This window comes from Ranitomeya variabilis, chromosome 6 (genome assembly GCF_051348905.1).
Source record: "Ranitomeya variabilis isolate aRanVar5 chromosome 6, aRanVar5.hap1, whole genome shotgun sequence".
In the NCBI taxonomy this organism is placed as follows: Eukaryota; Metazoa; Chordata; class Amphibia; order Anura; family Dendrobatidae; genus Ranitomeya; species Ranitomeya variabilis.
The window spans coordinates 48760680-48786573 of record NC_135237.1 but is presented as its reverse complement, the minus strand read 5'-3'; the positions used below and the strand labels follow the sequence as shown (position 1 = coordinate 48786573).

Below are 25894 nucleotides of genomic sequence, written 5' to 3'. Positions count from 1 at the left end.
TTTTTATTATTTTAAAACATGAAAATTTTTAAGAAACTACAGGATTTACTACTTATATGCATATCTAGCTCTTTCATAGACAAGTCCAACAACATCTTAACATGGCCGGTCCGTTCGTCCATAACTGAGAAATCAGAGTTTGAATTGATATGCAAATGAGGTTCCGGAGCCATTTGCAGATATGACGCCTCTGTCACTCCAGCTGTCATTGACGGCCCCTTTGCATGAAGTCACACAGCACAGAGGCCCTCAGCTAAGCAGGAGGAGGTGAAATAGAGCTGGAGTGACAGAGGCTTCAAAGCAAACCTAGCTCTTCAGCCTCATTTGTACATCAATTCAAATGCAGATGTCTCAGTAATGGTGGAACTGACTGGACATGTAAAGGTGTTGCTGGACTTGTCTTTGCTACATATGCATATAAAAGATATCACACAAGTGAGTACACCCCTCACATTTTTGTAAATATTTTATTATATCTTTTCATGGGACAACACTAAAGATCTGACACTTTGATGCAATGCAAATTAGTCAGTGTAGAGCTTGTATAACAGTGTAAATTTGGTGTGTGCTCTAAACTCAGCACACAGCCATTAATGATTAACTGCTAGTAACAAAAGTTTGTACACCCCTAAGATATAATAAAATATTAACACAAATGTAAGGGGTGTACTCACTTTTGTGATCAACTGTAAGTAGTTTAGGATGTAAAATCTTGCTGACAAATTCCTTTTAAATGAAAAAAAAAACCTCTTGCAAGCTTGATATTAATGTAATCAAACTGACTTGGAAAATTATGATGCTAGGTTATTTCTACCATATAAGGAATGCGGTAAAAACAAAAAAAGCATGTTCTTCCCACCCCCCCCCCACCCCAAAAAGGTAATGAAATATTGGATTGAACTCAGACACATCGTACAGGTGGTAAAACACTTGTATTTTTATAATAAACAGCAACGTGTCCCAGCTCATAACACCAGCATGGGACGTGGCATGATGTGCTCAGTGCACCGTAGGCTAGATGTAATGCTGACGTCCATCATTAGTCACCAGCGGTGAGGTCTCCCGATCTCAGCATAGAATGGCCATTTACATTGTACATGGAATGGCGCTTGGTTCATGTCAGAGATTCTGAGAATGACGTCAACTCTAAGGGCATCTTCAGCTCAGGATAATCATCTCTGGTGAAGCATAAAAACTGTAGACAAAAAAAAATACACTATAAATAAGCAGAAAAAGTGGGAACATAGATGTGGAGCACAAATCATCAACAGATGGATTACATTGATTTTACATTTTAAAATGTCTGAGGTTCTGACCTAAGAAAAGGCCATTGCTGGGGGTAGATTAATCTTCTGCCTAGTGATAATGGAATAATTGGGTAGTAGGTTTTTCATCTGACCATTTGTTAAGAAAATAATAAAAGGTGTGTCTGCACCTGGAGGATTTCTTCATTGGCTGGATCCCTGCTCCTACTTGTCTGCCGTCCTTTTTGCCCTTCGTCATTCAGAAGTGGTACTCATAATTGCAACCAAACTGTAGAAGATCTACTGATGAATTAATGTTGTCATGGCTTGAAGAGTTCCCCAACAGCTGGTTGGTGCTGGCAATGGTGATCCTGACTCTCCTGCAGGGACAAGCGTCACAGATGCCAATCTCAGCCCGACTCCAAGACATTCTTGTTATTTGACAAAGAAGCGCCATGCCGGCTGCTACCAATCTCCTGCACTTCTAGTGGTCGAGAGGGGACTCACGTCTAGTTCTTGGCTCTGCGCAGGACAGTGACCTTAACTTGGTAGGTAAGCTTTCTAATCTCCTGTATGTTAGGCCCTGGGTGGTATCACTTGTTGATTCATGGTGATTTGTACACCAGATACATTTTTAATATTAAGTGATTCTTCACACCTTTTCTTCACCTTCGCAGGAGCTGTGACTGCTGCAGCGGGCAGGTAGGAATTCTTCTATTGTAAAAAGAATGGGTAGATGGTAGACAAGTAATATCCAGATAGTGAATACAGTAATGACTCATTATACAAACAATAAAAAAATTATATACAGTTCTGCGGTATATGTATTTGTGTCAGTGATGTACTAAGCATGACAGATGAATATGGCTTATAGCAAGAAAAATAACTACATCTATATATCTAAAAATGAGTGTATGTGTGTGTATCAGCCACGCCCACTCCACATAGCCCCACCCAATCAGTAAGCATCTTTCATTTCACCAGAGCTGTTTAAAAGAAGCTGAGCTGTGATTGGTTGCTATGAGCACAGTTTTCCCACTCCACAACACCTCAGCAGACACTGCCCGGGTGGGAGAAATCTATCATCCCCAGGAACATAAGCTCCAGCCATTGTCTGCCCCCCAGACATGACAGAAATAAATAGCCCCCTCCTCTATTACTGCCGTGGTCTATTGTTACCAGCGTAGAAAATCGCATCATCAGCGGCCGCACACACAGAGCCGCACAGAGAGCCGCACACAGAGAGCCGCACACAGAGCCGCACACGGAGCCGCACACGGAGCCGCACACAGAGAGCCGGAGAGCCGCACACGGAGCCGTACACAGAGAGCCGCACACAGAGAGCCGCACACAGAGCCGCACACAGAGAGCCGCACACAGAGAGCCGCACACAGAGCCGCACAGAGAGCCGCACAGAGAGCCGCACACAGAGCCGCACAGAGAGCCGGACACAGAGAGCCAGACACAGAGAGCCGCACACAGAGAGCCGCACACAGAGAGCCGCACACAGAGAGCCGCACACAGAGAGCCGCACACAGAGCCGCACAGAGAGCCGCACAGAGAGCCGCACACAGAGCCGCACACAGAGCCGTACACAGAGAGCCGCACACAGAGAGCCGGAGAGCCGCACACGGAGCCGTACACAGAGAGCCGCACAGAGAGCCGCACACAGAGCCGCACACAGAGCCGCACACAGAGCCGCACAGAGAGCCGCACACAGAGCCGCACACAGAGAGCCGCAGACAGAGCCGCACACAGAGAGCCGCACACAGAGAGCCGCACACAGAGAGCCGGAGAGCCGCACACGGAGCCGTACACAGAGAGCCGCACACAGAGCCGCACACAGAGAGCCGCACACAGAGAGCCGCACACAGAGAGCCGCACACAGAGCCGCACACAGAGCCGCACACAGAGCCGCACAGAGAGCCGCACAGAGAGCCGCACACAGAGAGCCGCACACAGAGCCGCACACAGAGCCGCACACAGAGCCGCACAGAGAGCCGCACAGAGAGCCGCACACAGAGCCGCACACAGAGAGCCGCACACAGAGCCGCACACAGAGCCGCACACAGAGCCGCACAGAGAGCCGCACAGAGAGCCGCACACAGAGCCGCACACAGAGCCGCACACAGAGCCGCACAGAGAGCCGCACAGAGAGCCGCACACAGAGCCGCACACAGAGAGCCGCACACAGAGCCGCACACAGAGCCGCACACAGAGCCGCACAGAGAGCCGCACAGAGAGCCGCACACAGAGCCGCACACAGAGAGCCACACACAGAGCCGCACACAGAGCCGCACACAGAGCCGCACAGAGAGCCGCACAGAGAGCCGCACACAGAGCCGCACACAGAGAGCCGCACACACAGAGCCGCACAGAGAGCCGGAGAGCCGCACAGAGAGCCGCACACAGAGAGCCGCACACAGAGAGCCGGAGAGCCGCACACAGAGCCGTACACAGAGAGCCGCACACAGAGCCGCACAGAGAGCCGCACACAGAGCCGCACACAGAGAGCCGCACACAGAGCCGCACACAGAGAGCCGCACACAGAGCCGCACACAGAGAGCCGCACACAGAGAGCCGCACACAGAGAGCCGCACACAGAGCCGCACACAGAGAGCCGCACACAGAGCCGCACACAGAGCCGCACACGGAGCCGCACAGAGAGCCGCACACAGAGCCGCACACAGAGCCGCACAGAGAGCCGCACACAGAGCCGCACACGGAGCCGCACACAGAGAGCCGCACACAGAGCCGCCCTGGCAGGTTACATAACAGCATATCTCCAGGAACTTCCTGCTTAGTGCCACCCAGCTCGGGACTATGGGATGGATGATGTGTGATGGGTATAAGGGCACTGGACTATGGGATGGAGGATGTGTGATGGATATATGAGCACTGGACTATGGGATGAAGGATGTGTGGATATATGGGCACGGGACTATGGGATGGAGGATATGTATGATGGGTTTATGGGCACAGGACTATGGGATTGAGGATGCGTGATGGATATATGGGCATTGGACTATGGGATGGAGGATATGTATGATGGGTGTATGGGCTCGGGACTATGGGATAGAGGATATGTATGTTGGGTATATGGGCACGGGACTATGGGATGGAGGATGTGTATGATGGGTATATGGGCATGTGACTATGGGATGGAGGATATGTATGATGGGTGTATGGGCTCGGGACTATGGGATAGAGGATATGTATGTTGGGTATATGGGCACGGGACTATGGGATGGAGGATGTGTATGATGGGTGTATGGGCATGTGACTATGGGATGGAGGATATGTATGATGGGTATATGGGCACAGGACTATAGGATGGAGGATGTGTATGATGGGTATATGGGCATGGGACTATGGGATGGAGGATGTTTGATGGGTATATGGTCACTGGAGTATGGGATGGAGGATAATCATTATAATTTGTTATAACTAACCACAGTTAGTTATTATGCTCGGGCAACGCAGGGCTCTTCAGCTAGTTTCCTATAAAAAGACAAAGTGCGCACAGAGCCAAAATATAGAAAAGTTAAAAAAAAAAAATATGTAGCTCCCAAAAGTTACATACAGGAGAAATTAAAAAGTGAGTCATGCTGTAGATGGTGACACACTGCAAAAGGCAACAAATTATATAAATGATTGTAAAGGTGTCCTGACTATTAAGGTAATTCTATATTTGAACAGTTCAAAAATGTACAAAGTGCACGTAAATATCACCTGAAAGATGTTACAAGTTCCTATCAAAAGAGCTGAGGCAGTATAGGCCAGACACTGGCCTATCCTCCTGCCCCGCACATGCGCACAAAATTAGAATATCATCAAAAAGTTAATTTATTTCAGTTCTTCAATACAAAAAGTGAAACTCATATTATATAGAGTCATTACAAACAGTGTAATCTATTTCAAGTGTTTATTTCTGTTAATGTTGATGATTATAGCTTACAGCCAATGAAAACCCAGAAGTCATTTTCTCAGTAAGTTAGAATAAATAACAAAAAACACCTGCAAAGGCTTCCTAAGCGTTTAAAAAGGTCACTTAGTCTCTTTCAGTTGGCTCCACAATCATGGGGAAGACTGCTGACTTTACAGATGTCCAAAAGGCAGTCATTGACACACTCCACAAGGAAAGTAAATTTTGTATTTCATTTGGAATTCAAGGTCCCAGAGTCTGGAGGAAGAGTGGAGAGGCCACAATTCAAGCTGCTTGAGGTCAATTGTGAAGTTTTCACAATCAGTGATGGTTTGAGGAGCCATGTCATCTGCTGGTGTAGGTCCACTTTGTTTCATGAAGACCAAAGTCAGCACAGCCATATACCAGGAAATTTTAGAGCACTTAATGCTTCCCTCTGCCGACAAGCTTTTTAGAGATGAAAATGTAATTCTCCAGCAGGACTTGGCACCTGTCCACACTGCCAAAAGTACCAAAACCTGGTTTACAAATAACAGTATCACTGGGCTTGATTGGTCAGCAAACTGGCCTGACCTTAACCCCATAGAAAATCTATGGAGTATTGTCAAGAGGAAGATGAAAGACACCAGACCCAACAATGCAGACGAGCTGAAGGCTGCTATCAAAGCAACCTGGGCTTCCATAACACCTCAGCAGTGCCACAGGCTGATCGCATCCATGCCACGCCACATTGATGCAGTAATTGATGCAAAAGGAGCCCCGACAAAGTATTGAGTGAGTTTACTGAACATACATTTCAGTCGGCCAACATTTTGGATTCTAAAATCATTTTTCAAGCTGGTGTTATAAAGTATTCTAATTTACTGAGATAATGACTTTTGGGTTTTCATTGGCTGTAAGCCAAAATCATCAACATTAACAGAAATAAACACTTGAAATAGATCACTCTGTTTGTAATGACTCTATATACCGTATATGAGCTTCACTTTTTGTATTGAAGAACTGAAATAAACTATCTTTTTGATGATATTCTTATTTTGTGAGCTGAACCTGTAGGTAATAAAGTCAGTACTGAATATCACAACTTGACTATGACATTATCCCCCTACCTCCCCTCCTATACACCCCCTAGCTGCCTTCATTGCTTGCTTTTTCATAAGAATAAAACTCATTTGTCACCTAAAGACTGTTTATATGATAATCATTCAATCATTCAACACTAAAGATGATACTGATTAGATTTGCTAAATCTTAAAATCTTTCAATAAAAAATAATTTACAAAACACTTACGTTTTTTCTTTACTCTCAAGTTTTGGTGCTGAAGCAGCATAAAAATGCTCTGAGGAGCCTAAGAAGCAGCCAAAAAATGATTGAATAGTAAATAGAATGGAGAAGAAAGGACGGGAGGGTTAGTGAGTATAGAAGTCGGGAACTGTAAAGGGAAAGGCTTTTCTCTCACTATGGGACTTATACATAGACATTTATATATTGGTTTGTTCCATTAAAATTATAAAATATAGTATAAAGATATAAAGGGAGCACACAACGTTTATCTACCCCTGACATTATCAGCCTCAGTGTAACAACATGTCACATACAACAATGAGGGAAACTTGTCCTTACTTTGATGGACGGTTCAGTTCTTCTTCGTAGTCACTGCTGATGTAGGAAATATAGAAGAAATGATCAGAAATAAATACCATGTAAAATAATTAGGAACAAATCCTGGTCCCATAAGGAGACAGAGAATAAACATAATGTATGACCCGTCTCATCGACTTCACTACATGATATAGATAGATGTCATTACTAATTAGTAGCTCCTTGTATAAATCTCACTGTCACAGGCATCTGCATGGGGACAGATCTCCTGACTGTGTAACTATCAGGACGGAACGTTAATTTTTTTTGCATCTAGAAGACGGAAATTAGGACATAACGTCCATTTGTGGGAAGAGGGTAAAGAACCTACATTTTTCTGACTTTGGTCCTGTTCGTTTTCCTGAAGAATTTCGGGATCCACCATTTACGTTTAGGTCTAAACAAAATCAACACAAACAAATTGAGATACAGACAGTTCACATAACATTCTGAGGATATATATATGTTGTCCTGTGTAATGTCCGCTGTTTGTGTCACTGTATGAGGTCATCACTCAAAACTCCAAGGTTTCACTAGAGTAAATGCAGCCATGATCACTCTTATTACTTACTGGATTGGCTCTGTGTTGGCCCATGCTGAGATACTTAGAAAATATCATCTATTCTCCTCGAGAATCTGCTGTCAGAGGATATTTTAAATAAAAAGGGCATTACCAGTGTGAGACATGTAGGTCAGAAGAGCAGACTGCCAGTCATTACATGTCTCACACTGGCAATGCCCCCCTGTTCTCAGTGCCCCATGGCCACATTGGAGCGGTAGCACTGCTAAGATATGACCAGCGGCTCAGAAAATTGTGTTTACTACAACTTCGATGTAGGGGACCCACAAGTCATTAACCCCCAAATACAGTGGGGCAAAAAAGTATTTAGTCATTCAGCAATAGTGCAAGTTCCACCACTTAAAAAGATGAGAGGCGTCTGTAATTTACATCATAGGTAGACCTCAACTATGGGAGACAAACTGAGAAAAAAAAATCCAGAAAATCACATTGTCTGTTTTTTTATCATTTTATTTGCATATTATGGTGGAAAATAAGTATTTGGTCAGAAACAAAATTTCATCTTAATACTTTGTAAAATATCCTTTGTTGGCAATGACAGAGGTCAAACGTTCTGTAAGTCTTCACAAGGTTGCCACACACTGTTGTTGGTATGTTGGCCCATTCCTCCATGCAGATCTCCTCTAGAGCAGTGATGTTTTTGGCTTTTCGCTTGGCAACACGGACTTTCAACTCCCTCCCAAGGTTTTCTATAGGGTTGAGATCTGGAGACTGGCTAGGCCACTCCAGGACCTTGAAATGCTTCTTACGAAGCCACTCCTTCGTTGCCCTGGCGGTGTGCTTTGGATCATTGTCAAGTTGAAAGACCCAGCCACGTTTCATCTTCAATGCCCTTGCTGATGGAAGGAGGTTTGCACTCAAAATCTCACGATACATGGCCCCATTCATTCTTTCATGTACCCGGATCAGTCGTCCTGGCCCCTTTGCAGAGAAACAGCCCCAAAGCATGATGTTTCCACCACCATGCTTTACAGTAGGTATGGTGTTTGATGGATGCAACTCAGTATTCTTTTTCCTCCAAACACGACAAGTTGTGTTTCTACCAAACAGTTCCAGTTTGGTTTCATCAGACCATAGGACATTCTCCCAAAACTCCTCTGGATCCTCCAAATGCTCTCTAGCAAACTTCAGACGGGCCCGGACATGTACTGGCTTAAGCAGTGGGACACGTCTGGCACTGCAGGATCTGAGTCCATGGTGGCGTAGTGTGTTACTTATGGTAGGCCTTGTTACATTGGTCCCAGCTCTCTGCAGTTCATTCACTAGGTCCCCCCGCGTGGTTCTGGGATTTTTGCTCACCGTTCTTGTGATCATTCTGACCCCACGGGGTGGGATTTTGCGTGGAGCCCCAGATCGAGGGAGATTATCAGTGGTCTTGAATGTCTTCCATTTTCTAATTATTGCTCCCACTGTTGATTTCTTCACTCCAAGCTGGTTGGCTATTGCAGATTCAGTCTTCCCAGCCTGGTGCAGGGCTACAATTTTGTTTCTGGTGTCCTTTGACAGCTCTTTGGTCTTCACCATAGTGGAGTTTGGAGTCAGACTGTTTGAGGGTGTGCACAGGTGTCTTTTTATACTGATAACAAGTTTAAACAGGTGCCATTACTACAGGTAATGAGTGGAGGAAAGAGGAGACTCTTAAAGAAGAAGTTACAGGTCTGTGAGAGCCAGAAATCTTGATTGTTTGTTTCTGACCAAATACTTATTTTCCACCATAATATGCAAATAAAATGATAAAAAAAACAGACAATGTGATTTTCTGGATTTTTTTTTCTCAGTTTGTCTCCCATAGTTGAGGTCTACCTATGATGTAAATTACAGACGCCTCTCATCTTTTTAAGTGGTGGAACTTGCACTATTGCTGACTGACTAAATACTTTTTTGCCACACTGTAGGTCTCTGATAGGCAGGTATAGGTATGTATTATATCCTCCTCAGTCTCTGCCCAGAGATAACAAGTCATTCATCAGTTACTAATAAATATCTACAATCGTATACGGCCGATAAAATCTGTATATTTCACTATCGCTCTACTTACAGTCCGGTGGTCTCTGCGCTGCCGTCTTCCTCTGATCTCTCTGGCGTTTTGTCATTCCTGACCACTTCTCGCTCCTCTTCCTCACTACCGGACACATGACATGGACTATAAGCAGTAACTCTCATAAATGGCCATTGTTGTAATTGCTCTTTTATAGCGAGTGTTTGAGTAGGTTCATACAATACAGTCAGGGGGGAAGTTTCTATAGTGTTTTATCAAAACTGGTTCATTTTGCAAAAACTTGACAAAAACATTGCAATATGATCGCAATAAATAAACCGACAGTAGTGAGGATACATTTTATGTGCGGCCCATATACCCAGCCGAGTTTGAGACCCCTTCTGTAGAGCATACTTAGAGGGGTGCAGTATTTCCAGGTTTAATTAGTAACCCCTGGCTTATAGTGAAGAACAGGCCCATGGGGAATGCGATGGCTGAAAAACGAAGCCCTGAGAACCGGATAGCAAGCAGCGGGATGGCCGGATAGGTGAGCGGTGAAGTGAGTAGTACGTTTGGGAGGTTTTTTTACCATTTGCCGGTCCTTTATGGTTCACTAAAATGGAAGCTTTTTTTGTGATCCTTGCTAAATAAATCACAAAGTGTTCCAAAGTGAAACCGCATATTTTGGGAAATTCGACTGAAACTCGATTCTCTGTGGATGGATGCGCTCATCTCTAGGGCCGACAGTGTCAGACAGTGGAGGGACAAACTCTTTTGACCGATACCTAAATGTGAATTTATTTCTAAGTTTCAACTATGAATAACAGAGGAATGCCACAAGGTAGAGTTCCATGAAAAGATACTACAGAATTAATAGTTTATCAGATACACAAATACACTGTGTTCCAAATTATTATGCAAATTGGATTTAAGTGTCATAAAGATTTAATTGTTTTGTTTTTCAAATAAACTCGTGGATGGTATTGTGTCTCAGAGCTCAATGGATCACTGAAATCAATCTTAAACACATGTGATAATTGGTTTTCCAGGTGATTCTAATTAAAGGAAAACTACTTAAAAATGATGTTCCACATTATTCAGCAGGTCACAGTTTTCAAGTAACATGGGAAAGAAAAAGGATCTCTCTGCTGATGAAAAGCATCAAATAGTGCAATGCCTTGGTGAAGGGATGAAAACATTAGAAATTTTCCAAAAACATAAGCGTGATCATCATACTGTTAAGAGATTTGTGGCTGTATCTGAGCACAAATGTGTTTGTGCTGATAAAGGCATAATGAGGAAGATTTTTGCCAGGCAAGTTCATCGGATTAAGAGAGCAGCTGCTAAAAAGCCATTACAACGCAGCAAACAGATATTTGAAGCTGCTGGTGCCTCTGGAGTCCCTCGAACCTCGAGGTGTAGGATCCTTCAAAGGCTTGCTGTGGTGCATAAACCTACTATTCGGCCACCCTTAAACAGTGTTCACAAGCAGAAATGCTTGTATTGGGCCCACACATACATGAAGACTAATTTCCAAACCGTCTTGTTTACTGATAAGTGTTGAGCAACCCTGGATGGTCCAGATGGATGGAGTAGTGGATGGTTGGTGGATGGCCACCATGTCCCAACAAGGCTGCAACGTCAGCGAGGAGGTGGAGAAGTCATGTTTTGGGCCAGAATCATGGGAAACAGCTGGTAAGGCCCTTTAAGGTTCCTGAAGTTGTGAAAATTACCTCTGCAAAGTATATAGAGTTTCTGACTGACAACTTTCTTCTATGGTCTAAAAAGCCGAAACGTGCCTTCAGGAGCCAAATCATCTTCATGCATGACAATGCACCATCTCATGCTGCAAAGAATACCTCTGAGTCATTGGCTGCTATGGGCATAAAAGGAGATAAACTCATGGTGTGGCCACCATCTTCCCCTGACCTCAACCCTATAGAGAACCTTTGGAGTATCATCAAACAAAAGATCTATGAGGGTGGGAGGCCGTTCACATCAAAACAGCAGCTCTGGGAGGCTATTCCAACTTCATGCAAAGAAATACAAGCAGAAACTCTCCAAAAACTCACAAGTTCAATGGATGCAAGAACTGTGAAGGTGATATCAAAGAAGGGTCCTATGTTAACATGTAACTTGGCCTGTTAGGATGTTTTGGCATTAAATAGCTTTTTTGTTCAGTGAATGTGACCTCCTAATGCTGCAAATTCCACAAATGAGCATTTTCAGTTCTTTAAAACATATCAAATGTTTAGAAATTCTACTGTGCATAATAATTTGGAACAGTGCATTGTGAGTTTTTATTCATTTTGGAGATTATACCGTTATCATTGGGAGGTTTCTTCAATAAAATTCGATGTATAATCTAATGGGTGATGACTTTTATTAGACTGACTGTCATTTGCACCAACCATTTAGGAAAATCTGATAAAAATGTAATTTGCATAATAATTTGGAACATAGTGTATTTACTAAAATATATCAGGTGCTATGGTGCCAAGAACACGGTCTAAAAGGCGTTTTGTTGTGTCACACTGACTGGTGTAATGCATTGCAATATATTATATCAGTGATCGGAGTAATAAAAGTTGAAGATCCACTGAGGGACTAAGTAAAAAAGTAAAAAAAAAAAATTTAAAAAATTGTAATATAATTGTATAATTCTAAAAAATGTTTTTACAAAATCACAAAATAAATAATAAAAAAGAAAATAATATTCTATCAATCAATCTATTTATTTACGTAAAAACAAAAATAAACAAAAAAATGTATACATATTTGATATTGTCGTGTCCGGAACAACCTGATCTATAAAACTCTCACATTTATCCTGCGCTCTGTGTTTAGTGCTTACTCCAGGGTTTCCTTGTAAATCTCTGAAATGCATAATTCAGACGGAACCCCCCGGTGGATTATTCTCTAAAATGAGGCAGATGGAAGCACTGTGGATGCTATTTAGAGTTACTACCTCATAAAGTGACCCTGATCAGAATTCTAAAATGTGGCCTGGTCAGGAGGTGAAAACAGGCTTAGGGATCAAGGGGTTAAAGAAACCCTGTGGTCATGTTTTTACATATGGAAGTAGTGGTACAGCGGTGTAGACGCTTGACTGATGATGAAAAGCTAACGTCCTGTGTGTGCGCTGCCGTGATGACGTACAACACGTTGGTCTGCCCGATTGAATCGTCAGGATCTTGTATTTGGTGACTATATAATGTTTTTATTTTCTGTAGTACTTTTGGTGTGACTGACGGGACATCATACAGTGGGGTCGGCTTCCTGCAGTTAAGGCACTGGCTGTCAATCAGCATGAGATCAGCAGTCAAACCCCATCAACAGATCAGAGCGGAAAAGAAGCCGTCGCTCTACCGACACTCTGTGACCGGTCTGTGACAGCGGAGATTGGGATCGGGCACAACAGGCAGGTAGGTAGCATGCACCTTACTGTTAGTCTTTAGGCCTATAGTAAAAAAAGGCCCTATATGCCCTTTAAATGGTGGCACTTGGGCACTGATTAGAAATAAATGGCATATTTAAAGATGCAATAAATGGCAAAATGGTACATAGTTCAGTGCCTCCATAGCGCCCACTTGCCACTCATTGTTCATTTAGTAGTGCTCTACGGTGCCATTAGGGGGCTATAGGAGCAATAAATTGAAAATTGGCATCCAGTGGGCACCAAAGAACATAATGATACTAAAGGGCGAATGGTCACTTAGGAAACATTGACTTCAGTAGCCATTTTCTATTTATTGTCTTTTATGGTCTTCTCTTCATTACCTCTTTTCTGACCAGCTGACGTATAGTGACCCCTTTCGTGCCCTTCCATGACAGACAACTGCCGGATGTGGGGCAATAATTGTCTACTGGGCCCCAATGTGTTACGATACAGAAGGGCATTCAATGAGCAATGAATTAACAGTTGTAACTTGAAAATTCTCTGTCTCTTTTCTGAACAGAAAAAGTGTTGGAATTCTATAAAATTTAGCTTCTCACACAGAATAAAAAAATATATATAAATTTTTTTCCAAGATTTTCCCGAGCCCTGTTTTATGGGTTCCATTAATGCAAATTCTGCAATAAAAGTTCTAATATCTTACTTGATCGATTCTGTGCTCGCCCAGGCTGTTTTTACATATTTCATTGACCTATAAAAATTTTAAACTTTCATTAGAAACAGTGATACATAAGAAACCTACAGAAAACCTCATCTATACAGTGTGTCTCGTTAATAAATACAAAGACAAATGGTAGCATTCAGGGAAATAACTATATAGAGTAAGTATGAAAAAAAATAGTTTTATGGGATCCGATGCTGCCATTTTTTAAACTTTTTAATAACTGAGGACTTCAAACACTGAAGTCGTGCACCATGATTACCCCAATCACTTACACCAGTGACTCCTCACTAGGCCATGCCATCTTGATATCACATCCAAAGCGACTGAAATAAAAAAAAAACACAGCTCTGGTTAGAAGAATTGATGGTTAGGAAGCCTACGGATAAAGTAACTTTTTCCAGGAGACTCGGATGTTCTGGGAGTGGGGTGAGTACGTTATAATCTCACTATTGCTACTTACAAACTGATGGATTTAGTGCTGTCTTCTTCAGATGTTTCATCAAAATCCAATTCATCCTCTTCATCCTCATCTTCCTCACTATTGGACATATAACATAGACTCTATGTAGCAACTGTCATAAACTACCATTGTTATATTCACTCATATTATACGAGAATTTTTTCTCATAAATTCTGAATTTCTATCCATCATCACTGTTATCTTCCAGTTTCCAAGCATTAGCGGAATGAAGGATGCATTTATGGTGGACTGTGTATGGAGGACATGAAGGGTTTCATAAAACTCCCAGACATGATCCATGAACACTGCTCTAAGGCCACATTAACACATTCAGTATTTGGTCAGTATTTCTCATCAGTGTTTGTAAGCCAAAACCAGGAGTGGGTGAAAATGCAGAAGTGGTGACGATTTTCTATTATACTTTTCCTCTGAATGTTCCACTTCTGATTTTGACTTACAAATACTGATGTAAAATTCTGACCAAATACAGAATGTGTGAACGTGGCCTAAGAAAAAGCCTCAGTGTTACCCACAGCAACCAATCAGATCATCTCTCTCATTTTAAAGAAAACTGAGATTGTGAAATCTGGATTCTGATTGGCTGTGATGGGTCACGCTGATACTTTGTCTTAGAAGAGTTTTTATATGTGAGTGTCCCTGTGTCTGCTGATGGTGGCACAGTGACCTTGTGGGGATATGAAATCCTCATGAATTTCCTACAATCTGTTACATCATTCCCCCTTATAGATGCATTAATTATGGAAATAAAAATATTGGGGAACCCTGCTCATTACCCCAACTTACAGAATTGTCTCCAGACGAGGCCAGCGGGACACTTCTCCAAATTTATTAGGCCTGTAATAGAAGATACAGCTGTGATTAGAATCATTAACACCTTGGCTAATATGAAGCCTATAGAAATATTATCTACTGTATATAATCTGTCAGATCACAGCATGGACACAACCTCTAGAATCTACATAGCTCTACATCCGCATAGATTGTGCTGCACAGTATGATTATCCTTTAATCTGAGGCTCCAAGACAATATTTCGTTGGTCAGAAGTCCAGGTAAGTTTGTGGCATTACCATAATTCGCTAATGATCTCATTGTTATCCTATGGGGAAAGGGATGAGCAACACTACGAAGAATTCAACGAGGTCTACGTTTTCTATCAATGAAAACAATCGTATCCTTCATATGGAAACAATCCATGAGTGAGACCAGTAATGCCATGATACCATCATTATGGAGTCCTCCCCTTACTGGTGCACACACTACTCCTATATGAATGTGGTAGGGAAATGGAATAAGATAAATACCGGAATACTGGCTCTGCGTCCTTTACTCTCTGTATCCATCTGTTAAAGAAAAAGCCAAGGAAAACAGTGACTAATATTACACATACATATTTACCAAAGTGGCAGGAATATAAATGATACTATTGAGCCTTAATAGTGCAGACATAACTGTGTATTATTACAGGGAGAATATAGGAGTTATATCAGATACATACATCTCATCTGGATATTCCTCCTCCTCTGCTACCTTCATCCTATTAAATAGTAAGGAAGACAATGAACGATATTACACATACACATTTACCAGAATAGTAGGAAGATAAATTATACTATTGAGCTTCAATAGTGCAAATATCTCTGTATGTTATTACAGGGAGAATCAATAATCCCAGTTATATCAGATACATACATCTCATCCTGATGTTCCTCCTCCTGTGCTACTTTCATTCTATTGAATAGTAAGGAAGACAATGAGTATTGATTGTATCTGCTCCATAGCTGATAACAGAAGTGTCGTGCAATACAGGGAGCAACCACCAGAGGGTGAGGAAGGGAGTAAACAGGAGCTTACCTCAAGCAGCGAAGACCTGTAGAGCCTGAGCAAACACTGCTAGGGAGCAGTAGGGTGGTCGTACAATCCAAGTCAGCAACAGCCGGGAACGCAGTCTCAGAGGGGAAGGCAGAAGCAAGGTCAGAAACAAGCCAGAGGTCAAAAAGCCGGTCGGGAGCGCGGTAACAAGAGGACGAGACGAAAGAACAGCCAGAAACACGCCAAAGGTCAGAGCCAGACAGAACAATCCAAAACAGATGCAGAAGACGGATGGGTAGGTCAGAAGTCAAGCCGGGTCATACACTGTGGGGAAACAGTCACAAAGAGAAAGTTAATCCCCGCCTGACCAGGCCGGGAAACCGAAAGCAAACCCCGACCTGGATCATGACAAGAAGATAATCAATGGTCACTAGAGGCTTTTTATAATCAGATATAAACAGTAGTTATAGAATAGAGATCCCATCTAATAACATACTTGTCTATATTACAGTAGCCAAATCTGGGACATTTAATCCAGTAATGTCTCCCCAAACCGCCATGGAAAGCCCTCCAAACATGACCCCAAACACTGGACTTCGGCTGGATTTTGCCCCTTTTACAACACCTTCTGGTGCATATTCTAACGATTCTGTTTGGCTTTTCCTGCCCTTCCACTAGGCCGCATATATATATTTTGGAAAGTGTCAGGGCTGGTGTAAAAATAATCCAGAAGGAGGCTAAATTGTATTTGGAACCTTGTGTTGTGTTGCATCATGCCTCCAAAGTTGTACATTTTATGAAAGATGAATTTCCCCTTCTGAATGAATTTCCCAAAACTTGGATAATATAAATCAGCCATGTCTGAACTTGGCCTTAGGGAAGAGCCAGACGGTTGTATAACTCAGAGGAGGATCACAGCACAATGCTCAGAGTGGCCGGCAGCTTTCCCGACCAGAGCGAGTATTTCTATGCAGCTGTCACGCTCGGGTCGGCAGAGCAAACGGCCAGTCCGAGCATTGCACTGCGATCCTCGCCCGAGTTATGCGGCCGTTTGATTCTTCCCTAAGGCTAATGTTCGATGGTAACACAGGGTCACCTGCCATTGTCCTTCCTCACACAGAGTTCAATGCTTCTCAATGGGCAGGAGATTATGGGTGACATGGAAGGTGACTCTCCACCATCATGTGGCCATAGTCTATCATAGAAATTGTAGATTTAGGATAAGTAAGAATTTACCTTATTTTTCTCTCAAATAACTCACGAACTCACAAACTATAAAATCCTAAAATGATTGGGGAAAAAGAAGAATTATAGTAGACATCAAATTTCATTTCTGTATTATATTTGTGAGGAACTGAAGGGGGAACAGTCGGGTTCTGACACCTCATCTCATTAACTAAAGGTTCACTTTTAAATCAGTGAAAAAAAAAAATCTATAAGGGGGAAAAAGACATCCAGACATTATAGGGTTAATACCTATAGATGAAGAAAAAAGTAACAGAACATAATAAAGCACATAAAAAGAGAATAATAAAATCTTTACATACACTTCACTGCCAACAGAATCCCTCTATTGAGTGTCCCCTCGGCAGTTACCGTGATGTCACCGTGTGATGTCACCCCATTCCATGGATTACTAATCACTAACTACTAATCAATATTATGTAACTGTGATTAAAACGTTAGAAATAAAGATTTATAGCACTAATTTCTATATTTGTAATGATACTTAATCCATACATAACGATGTATTGTACCCATGTATGGATGGTGGATACCGGGACGGAAGGCCGGTTGGATACATGACACATTTTGCTTATCGGATAAAGAAAAGTTAAAATAGTAGAGAATGAGGAAAATGATAAGCGAGAGTCACAGACACGAGGGAAATGATAGGACATAAATCAGGAGCTAATATAAGGATGATACTCACACTCCACTAACTGTAACCCTCAGAGGAGTTCCGTTCGGCAGCTGCTTATATATCACCGTCACAACATTCCGTGACCTCATAATCCGCAATCACCTGCAGCCAGTGCAGTATATATGGAATGCTCTTCTAACGCCTTGTGGGCTCAACTGGTTTTGGCCCTACAGATAGACCATTTTATTATACTCGTGTATTTATCATTGGATTGTATTATTTTTTTCTATAATTTAGTCTTATTTTGTCATTTTCTTATCACATTAAGTTTTTAAAAATCTGAAAAAAATAATTCAAAATCAGACTTTTTCCTCCAATTATAATTTAGAAATAAAAACAAATAAAAAATAAGCATATTTGGTATCACAACATGTGGAAAAAGGCTGATCAAAATTTCAAATTACTAAACTGAAACAGTAAATGCTGTAATGAGAAATAAAAAAACTGTAAAAAAATGTGAAACTTCAAGAATTGCGGATTATTTTGGTCGCCACATCTCCTTACAAAGAATGCAATCAAATGCAGTCATACAGTTTTAATTTCCCAAAAATGGTATCATTGAAAATGTCAGCTTACCATGCAAAAAAAAAAACAAACCCTGATAGAAGTCCGCTGAGAGAAAAATAAAAAATGACATGTTGCAGAAAATAGCAGCACAAAACTAATTTTTTGCTTTTTCATAAAGTTAAATTTTTTTTTTTATTAAATTGAATAAAAAGATAAAACTTTTCAAGTTTCTTATCCCTGTAGTTATCCTGAACTGGAGAATCATGTTGCCAGGTCATTTTTACCACACTAGGAACAGCATAAAAACAAAATCGAAAAAACAATAGTGGAATTACATTTTTTTGACAGTTTTATCAAACTTGAAAATTTTTTCCCATTTTCGAATGGAGTTCTTCGAAAATTCAACTCATCTCACATAAAACAATCCCTGTTACGGCTTTGTTGAAGGAAAAATAAAAAAGTTATGGCTTTTAGAAAACGGGGAGGAAGAAGTATAAGAGCAAAAAACAGAAAAGCACCATGTTGGGAAAGGGTTAATATATACTAATCCTTGGAGAAAAAGTCTGGTCCTGTTGGTCTCATACCCCACAAGTTCCTCTTCAACAGCATCCTGCCAGCACTATATGTGCAGGAACTTCTTATACTTCCTGATAGCCTCTCTTTGATTCATATTTAAATAAAGTGTTACAAGTTTACCACGACAGAGAGGAGATAAGACCACGTTGTCTGATTTCTCATACTTCTGCACTGATTAGAAGTGCTTCACCTTATTATTAAATAGTGCAAGTTTCTGCTAGTAGTGCAGGGGTCAATCAGTTGTGTTGAGAGCTCCTGGAGGCTTTTCTGCTTTGATGCTCCCAGCTGTTCAGTGTTTGTCACTCACCTCAGCTATATATAATCACCTCTGGAAAGCAGGCATTGCCAGAGTTAGTTCTATACTGACTGGTTCGGGAGCTGGAGGTGTTGGTTGTATGAGGAGGCATTTGGATTGTTTTTCAGGAAACTGTTGTTTAGTGATGTGTCTGTGTGCATATCCTCATCCTCTTCTATTTGTTTGTTTTTTTCTCCTTTTACTTCCCAATGTTCCACTCTGTTGTTTGTGAGTGGATATTTTCATGATTGGTATTTTCATTCATCCCTGTACGTCTTCCATCGTTAGTCTGGCTTTGTGTATTCATATACATAACAACTCCCCACTTCGCTGGGTGGGGGAGGGGACAGATTAAGACTGATTCACAAGCTCAGCAAGGTACGTGGCCCCGGCATCCTCACCATCAGAAGTAATCCAGGTATCAGGGATAGCTAGGATGCTACTATCTTTAGAGATAGGGAAGGAGCTCCTAGTCCCGGGATATCCTGCTACTGTGCCATGACATAAACTGTTTGTTAATTTATTATTAGAAAAATTATTAAAATACACAAAATTGTATTCCAGAGGTTTTTATTTTTTATTTTTTGCAATTCAATACACATATTCACTTAATAGAGTACACTCCAAAAGAAATTGAACACTTTTCATGTTCAACATTCAGTATGATCTCACTTTCCACAGTGTCTGATCACTGTCTGACTTCTTTCCCATCAGTAGGCGATATTACCCTTCTACATGTAAACGATGTGATCAATGCAGCTTATGTCATCGCCATCCTCCATCATCCGTGGGAATGTACTGCATGCATGTAGGGTGGAAAGCCAAGCTGACGGTCTCTCCTGCGTATCTGGGCCGGAACCATCGCGTTGGCACCAGTGTTTCAGGGGGAAGAGATTGTGGTCCGCAGCAGTTCAGGGCACCAGACTGAAGGGGGCGGCTCCGACATAAATAGCAGTTTGAGCGGGAAGATGGGACTTTTGGCGGGGACCGAGCTTGTGAGTAGTAAGACGGTTAACTTCCTCTTCACGGACCCACACCCGCTTGCTGTGACTATACCCCCAGCTAAATATAAATATATTGGCCTGCACTCTATATTAAATCGGGGTGCTGGTGTGATAGACCATGAGGTCCAACTACCAATGTTATATTAGATCCACCGCACTCCCTAAGTGGAATATCTTATGCAGAAATGTACAAAGAAATTTTTAACATGCTAATTTAATCAAGTAGAAAAAAAGAAAAAAGATTCAGTACATTGGATCAAACAGAAGGCAATTATTACACAATGTGTAAGCGACTCAGAATGATATTGACGTTTCGACCCTCCCGGGTCTTACTCTAAGGTCGCACTGTGAACATAAAAACGATATATACATCTTGTGATAAACATGGCACAACAAGCAGATAAATACAGAGTAAACAATAGACAAAATGTATAATACAATATGTACAATATGTATAATTAATACTCCCCAGGTGAGAAATGTTTAGCATATGTCCTGAGGTTAGACCGTCAGTATAAAGTTGGGGAAATGTGTCTAGTGACATGGTATCTACGAGAACCTCCAATAATAGAGTTGTAATGATTACCTTAGTCCAAGTATAAGTGAATATTTCCTATAATAGGAAGAATGTCGTCCCTGTGGTATCCAGGGGCTAAAGAGAATAACAATAACATCAGTATCCACTATGTAGTCAAATGGTTAAAAAGAAAAGACCTAATGAATGATATAAAGTTGTGGTTATTTACCAGATATAGTTCTTTGGTAGTAAATATGGCCTAATGGGTGATCCGTCTCTGTATATAACCTGAAATATTGCGAGTATATTGATAGGAAATAGTAATAAGGATAATGTTGTTTGTAGTGTCTAGAAATACCCAAAGTGAATTATTACCTCATTTAAGGATAACAGCGGTGCGTCAGCGTCTTGTCGGAAATTATATAGGCTTTTTAAAGAATAGGTGTGGCCTAATGGGTGGTTTGTCCCTCTATTCAGCCTGAAATATCACAGGTATGTTGGTGAGAAATAATGATGGTATAATCCATGATGCCCTGGAGTAACTGGGATAACTCTTTACCTTGTTTGAGGATAGCAGCGGTGCATCAGCGTCTTGCTGGTGATTATATAGGCTTGGGGCCCTGTGGAAGTCACCAAGGTGGAGAGATAAATAGGGCGTTTCAAGGAATGGGCATAATGCGCTAAATGTGGTGGGAGGCTAGTGCTGTTACCTGTATGGGTGAATGCGCGGTGCTCCTGCGTCCTGTGCTGCGGCATGCTGTGTAATATGTGGGGCCTTAAATAGTATTGCCGCTCTGTAGGTACCGCTGACCGGAAGTGACGAAGCACAACATGGAACTGAGAATGTGCGCATGTCCGGGCGTCGGCATGGGCTCGTAACGCTCGGTAACCATGGCGCTCCTGTGTGTATCGTGGGAGACTGGTGTCGCTAACCGGAAGTGACGTAGCGCTATTTTCAATAGGAATCTGCACATGCCCAAGTATTGTCAGGGACTCTCCGGGCTTGTAACCATATCGTTTTAGGTGGGGGCTGAATGTCAGCGCACATCTGACTAATAGTGGGAACTGCGCATTTCATGCTTTATGCAAATAGACAAGGCCAAGTTAATTAAGCAGTGTCTGGTAATAATATGACCCTTATATAGTTAAAGGGAACCTGTCACCCCGGTTTTTCATTCGGAGATAAAAATACCGCTACATAGGGCATGAGCTGTGCTTTACAAAAGTGTTTTTTTTCTACCCTGATTCCCCACCTAAGCTGCCGAAATTACTTACCAAAGTCGCCGTTTTCGCTTGTCAATCATGCTGGTCTGGTCATAGGGGCGTGGTGACAAAGCTGTTTCTTCCCCCAGATCTTGCTTAGGTTTCTGTTGGTGGCGTAGTGGTTTGCGACTGCGCAGGTGACGAAAAACAGCGCGATCTGCGCTATATCCCTGGTGATCGGTGGGGGCGGCCATCTTCCTGTGGCCGCGCGTGCACAGTTGGAGCGCTCTGCTGCCCGGGGCTTCAGGAAAATGGCCGCGGGCTGCCGCGCGTGCGCAGATGGAGATCGCGGCGGCCATTTTCCTGAAGCCGAGATGCGAACTCTGCTTCAGGAAAATGGCCGCCGCGATCCCCATCTGCGCACGCGCGGCATCCCGCGGCCATTTTCCTGAAGCCCCGGGCAGCAGAGCGCTCCTACTGCGCACGCGCGGCCACAGGAAGATGGCTGCCCCCACCGATCACCAGGGATATAGCGCAGATCGCGCTCTTTTTCGTCACCTGCGCAGTCGTAAACCACTACGCCACCAACGGAAACCTAAGCAAGATCTGGGGGAAGAAACAGCTTTGTCACCACGCCCATCAGACCAGACCAGCATGATTGACAAGCGAAAACAGTGACTTTGGTAATTAATTTCGGCAGCTTAGGTGGGGAATCAGGGTAAAAAAAAAAACACTTTTGTAAAGCACAGCTCATGCCCTATGTAGCGATATTTTTATCTCCGAGTGAAAAACCGGGGTGACAGGTTCCCTTTAACCTGATTGGTGGGAATCAGATACTAAACGATGAAAATGAAAATAAATATATAAATAAAATATGATGTAATGTGCACCATAAAAGGAATACTAGAAACGTATGAAAAATAATGAAAAATATATGCAGAAATAATGAGGGTACCTTGATGGTAAAAATGAAAATTAAATAAAAATATAATAATAAATGAGAACATGGAAATAAAAGTAGGAAAAAATATAGGTAGGAAAAAATAGGAAAAATGATAAAAATGAAACAAATGAAAAAAATGAAAAAATAAAAATAAAAAATGAAAGAAATGAAAAAAAAACCGAAAAAAATAAAAAAAAATAAATAAATAAAATAAAATAAAAAATAAGGATAAAAATAAAAATGAAAATAAATTATATCCAGGGGAGTCAGGAGTAGACACTCACCTAGAAGCGAATGGCATCAGCGTGTCTAAAAGGCAAAAGGAGAGTAGTTAGAGGTATTATATGAGCCAATTAATTTCTCTATTTAAACCCCTAGGTTCCAATGTATCAAGAGTATGGATCCAGTAGGCCTCTTTCTGTTTGAGGATCCTAACCCGATCACCCCCTCGCCTAGGGCGATCAATTTGCTCCACCACTTGGAATTTCAATTGTGCTACTGAATGGTGATGTTTTAGAAAATGGTCAGGGAGAGGGAGCCAGGTTTTGCCACATCTGATAGTGGACTTATGACTGGATATCCTATCTTTCACATGTTGTGTGGTCTCCCCCACATAGAGAAGGCCACATGGGCATTTCACCACATAAACAACAAAATTGGAATGGCAGGTGTAATAACCTCTTATAGGGTAGGATTTACCAGTCCTGGGATGTACGATATTCTCTGATTTAATAATGTTTGAGCAGGAGGCACAATTAAGGCAGGGGAATGTGCCATGGCGTCTAGTACCTAATAGTGTGGTAGTTGGTTGTGAACTGCCTATATCTGCTCGTACTAGTTTATCCCTTAGATGGGCTGCCCTTTTGGTGCACATTAGTGTGGGAGTGTTAAAAGGTTCAATATTAGGGTAGGCACGGGCCAAAAGTGGCCAATGTTTCCTAATGATCGAGTGGACTTTTGGCATAAGGGGGTGATATGTATGCACAAATGGTACTCTTTCTCTAGAGTGGATAGGTGGAGGAGGTGAAGGAGGAGTAAGGGTACAAGTTTTTTCCTTACCCAGTAATTTAGATGGATAACTCCTTTCCTGAAATTTCTGTGCCATTGTATCAAGTCTGGTGGTTGCTGTATTAGTTTCAGAAACTATCCGTGTAACCCTGTAGAATTGTGAGCGTGGTATACTGTCCTTGGTGCTTTTTGGATGGCAACTAGTGTAATGTAATAGGCTGTTGCAGTCTGTTGGTTTACAGAACAAATCTGTCTGGAGGTGGCCTGATGAGTTTTTGGTTACTAGGGTATCGAGAAAGGGTACGGAGTCTTTGTCTTGATGGATTGTAAATTGTAATTCTGGGTAGATAGATTCATTTTTTTCATTTCTTTCATTTTTTTTCATTTTTTTCATTTTTATCATTTTTCCTATTTTTTCCTACCTATATTTTCTCCTACTTTTATTTCCATGTTCTCATTTATTATTATATTTTTATTTAATTTTCATTTTTACCATCCAGGTACCCTCATTATTTCTGCATATATTTTTTATTATTTTTCATACTTTTCTAGTACCGTATTCCTTTTATGGTGCACATTACATCATATTTTATTTATATATTTATTTTCATTTTCATCGTTTAGTATCTGATTCCCACCAATCAGGTTAACTATATAAGGGTCACATTATTACCAGACACTGCTTAATTAACTTGGCTTTGTCTCTTTGAATAAAGCATGAATAGCACAGTTCCCACTATTAGTCAGATGTGCGCTGACATCACGGTTCAGCCCTCACCTAAACCGATATGGTTACAAGCTCGGAGAGTCCCTGACAATACTTGGGCATGTGCAGATTCCTATTGAAAATAGCGCTACGTCACTGATTAAATTAGCATGTTAAAAATTTCTTTGTACATTTCTGCATAAGATATTCCACTTAGGGAGTGCGGTGGATCTAATATAACATATACCCCCAGCTAGCCAGTCTGCTGATGCGTCCTACCCTCAGCCCAGAGAGACTTCCTCACCGGATAGTGACCAGGATAGAGTATGGACCTCTGCTCCGCTCACCACCGCGGAGGTACCGCCTAGTCTCATCCTTGCGGTGCCTGTGGAGGACCAGCCAGTGCCTGTGGCTGTGTCCGCTGGACTGTGTGCTCCCACTGCGGCCTTGCTCACTGGACTTTCTGCTTCTTCTGTGCGGCCGACCATCATCTCTGCCCCACCGTGCACACGGATCAGGAGATCGCGTGCCGAAGAACCCAGAGGATTCGTCGTTGCAAGGAGAAAGTGAATCGCTCATCTGCGTGACCGGATCGGAGACATCTGGCGCAGCCTGAGGTGCCGCCGAGGGATCATCCAGCCACCTTCCTCCAGCGCACAGAGGCTGATAAGTTAACCTATTATATTCTGGTGCATTTGACTGTCCCCCATCCTCATATCACATCCTTTACCCCCCTGCTTGTACCATTACTGTTCCTAAACATGAAGAACCTGTTAACCCTTGCTCTGCCTCCTGTGTGCCACTGCATCCTATGCATCTGCTAGCATCCTACATGCACATCAAGACATAACACACATAACATTTATATTTGGGAACCTGTTCCTGCTCCTGAACATACTTTCTTTAGTTACCAGTTTTTATATATACAGCAGGAAAACATAAAAAATATACATTATGATACCAACAATGCTGAGGATAATAGATGTGTTTCACATGCTAATATTAGGGTATAAGGGTGTACCAAGGCATAGGCCATGCAAAGGGTGCATGAAGCCTTTTCATTTGCATATTAAAAAGTCAATTTTTCAGCAAATACTAAAGAGGTGTAAGGTCTTAAATTACAAGTCTGCAGTCTCTCTGCAGACTGTCAATAGCTGCTCCTGCGCAGGCGCCGCTATCTTGGAGGAGGCTTTTTTTTAATGAATTAACTGAATTATATGCACATTTTACATGCGGATCATGCTGATGTCGATCATAGATGCCAATACAGTTGAAAGGAATGATGGAGGAGAGAGTGTCATGTGACACTCCTTCTCAGATCATTCCCCTCTGCCTCTGATGCAGCGAGCGAGATTACGTCATCGCGCACCACGCTTTGCTAGGCAGCGAAGCTGCTGAGGTGAGGGGACGTGCTGCAGCGAGTGTTCGAG

At 42.2% G+C, this 25894-nt stretch overlaps 1 protein-coding gene across 2 annotated transcripts; it reads right to left on the bottom strand.

The window, feature by feature from the left end:
• Positions 1-1590: 1590 nt before the first annotated feature.
• LOC143783413 (uncharacterized) lies at positions 1591-17033 on the bottom strand. Of its 2 annotated transcripts, XR_013217153.1 has the most exons (15): positions 17018-17033; positions 15824-16105; positions 15662-15700; positions 15468-15506; positions 15274-15312; positions 14755-14805; positions 13951-14028; positions 13763-13813; positions 13470-13517; positions 9430-9513; positions 7143-7208; positions 6794-6829; positions 6461-6518; positions 1752-1958; positions 1591-1624 (listed from the first exon to the last, which is right to left on the bottom strand). XR_013217153.1 is itself a non-coding variant. In XM_077271827.1 (14 exons), exons 3-13 carry the CDS (start codon positions 15697-15699, stop codon positions 6476-6478), a joined length of 573 nt encoding a protein of 190 aa, XP_077127942.1. In that variant the 5' UTR covers position 15700; positions 15824-16105; positions 17018-17033; the 3' UTR covers positions 1597-1958; positions 6461-6475. The 2 variants fall into 2 exon arrangements, 1 of the variants encoding a protein (XP_077127942.1); XM_077271827.1 differs by having other exon boundaries at positions 1597-1958.
• Positions 17034-25894: the final 8861 nt, after the last annotated feature.

Coding starts and splice junctions, on each gene's coding strand:
- LOC143783413 (XM_077271827.1), bottom strand. CDS start 15,699: ATGAAAGTAGCACAGGAGGAGGAACATCAGGATGAGAT. Junction 9,514..13,469: donor GCGAGCACAGAATCGATCAA/GTAAGATATTAG, acceptor TGTGTCCGGTAG/TGAGGAAGAGGAGCGAGAAG. Junction 6,519..6,793: donor GAACTGAACCGTCCATCAAA/GTAAGGACAAGT, acceptor GCTGCTTCTTAG/GCTCCTCAGAGCATTTTTAT.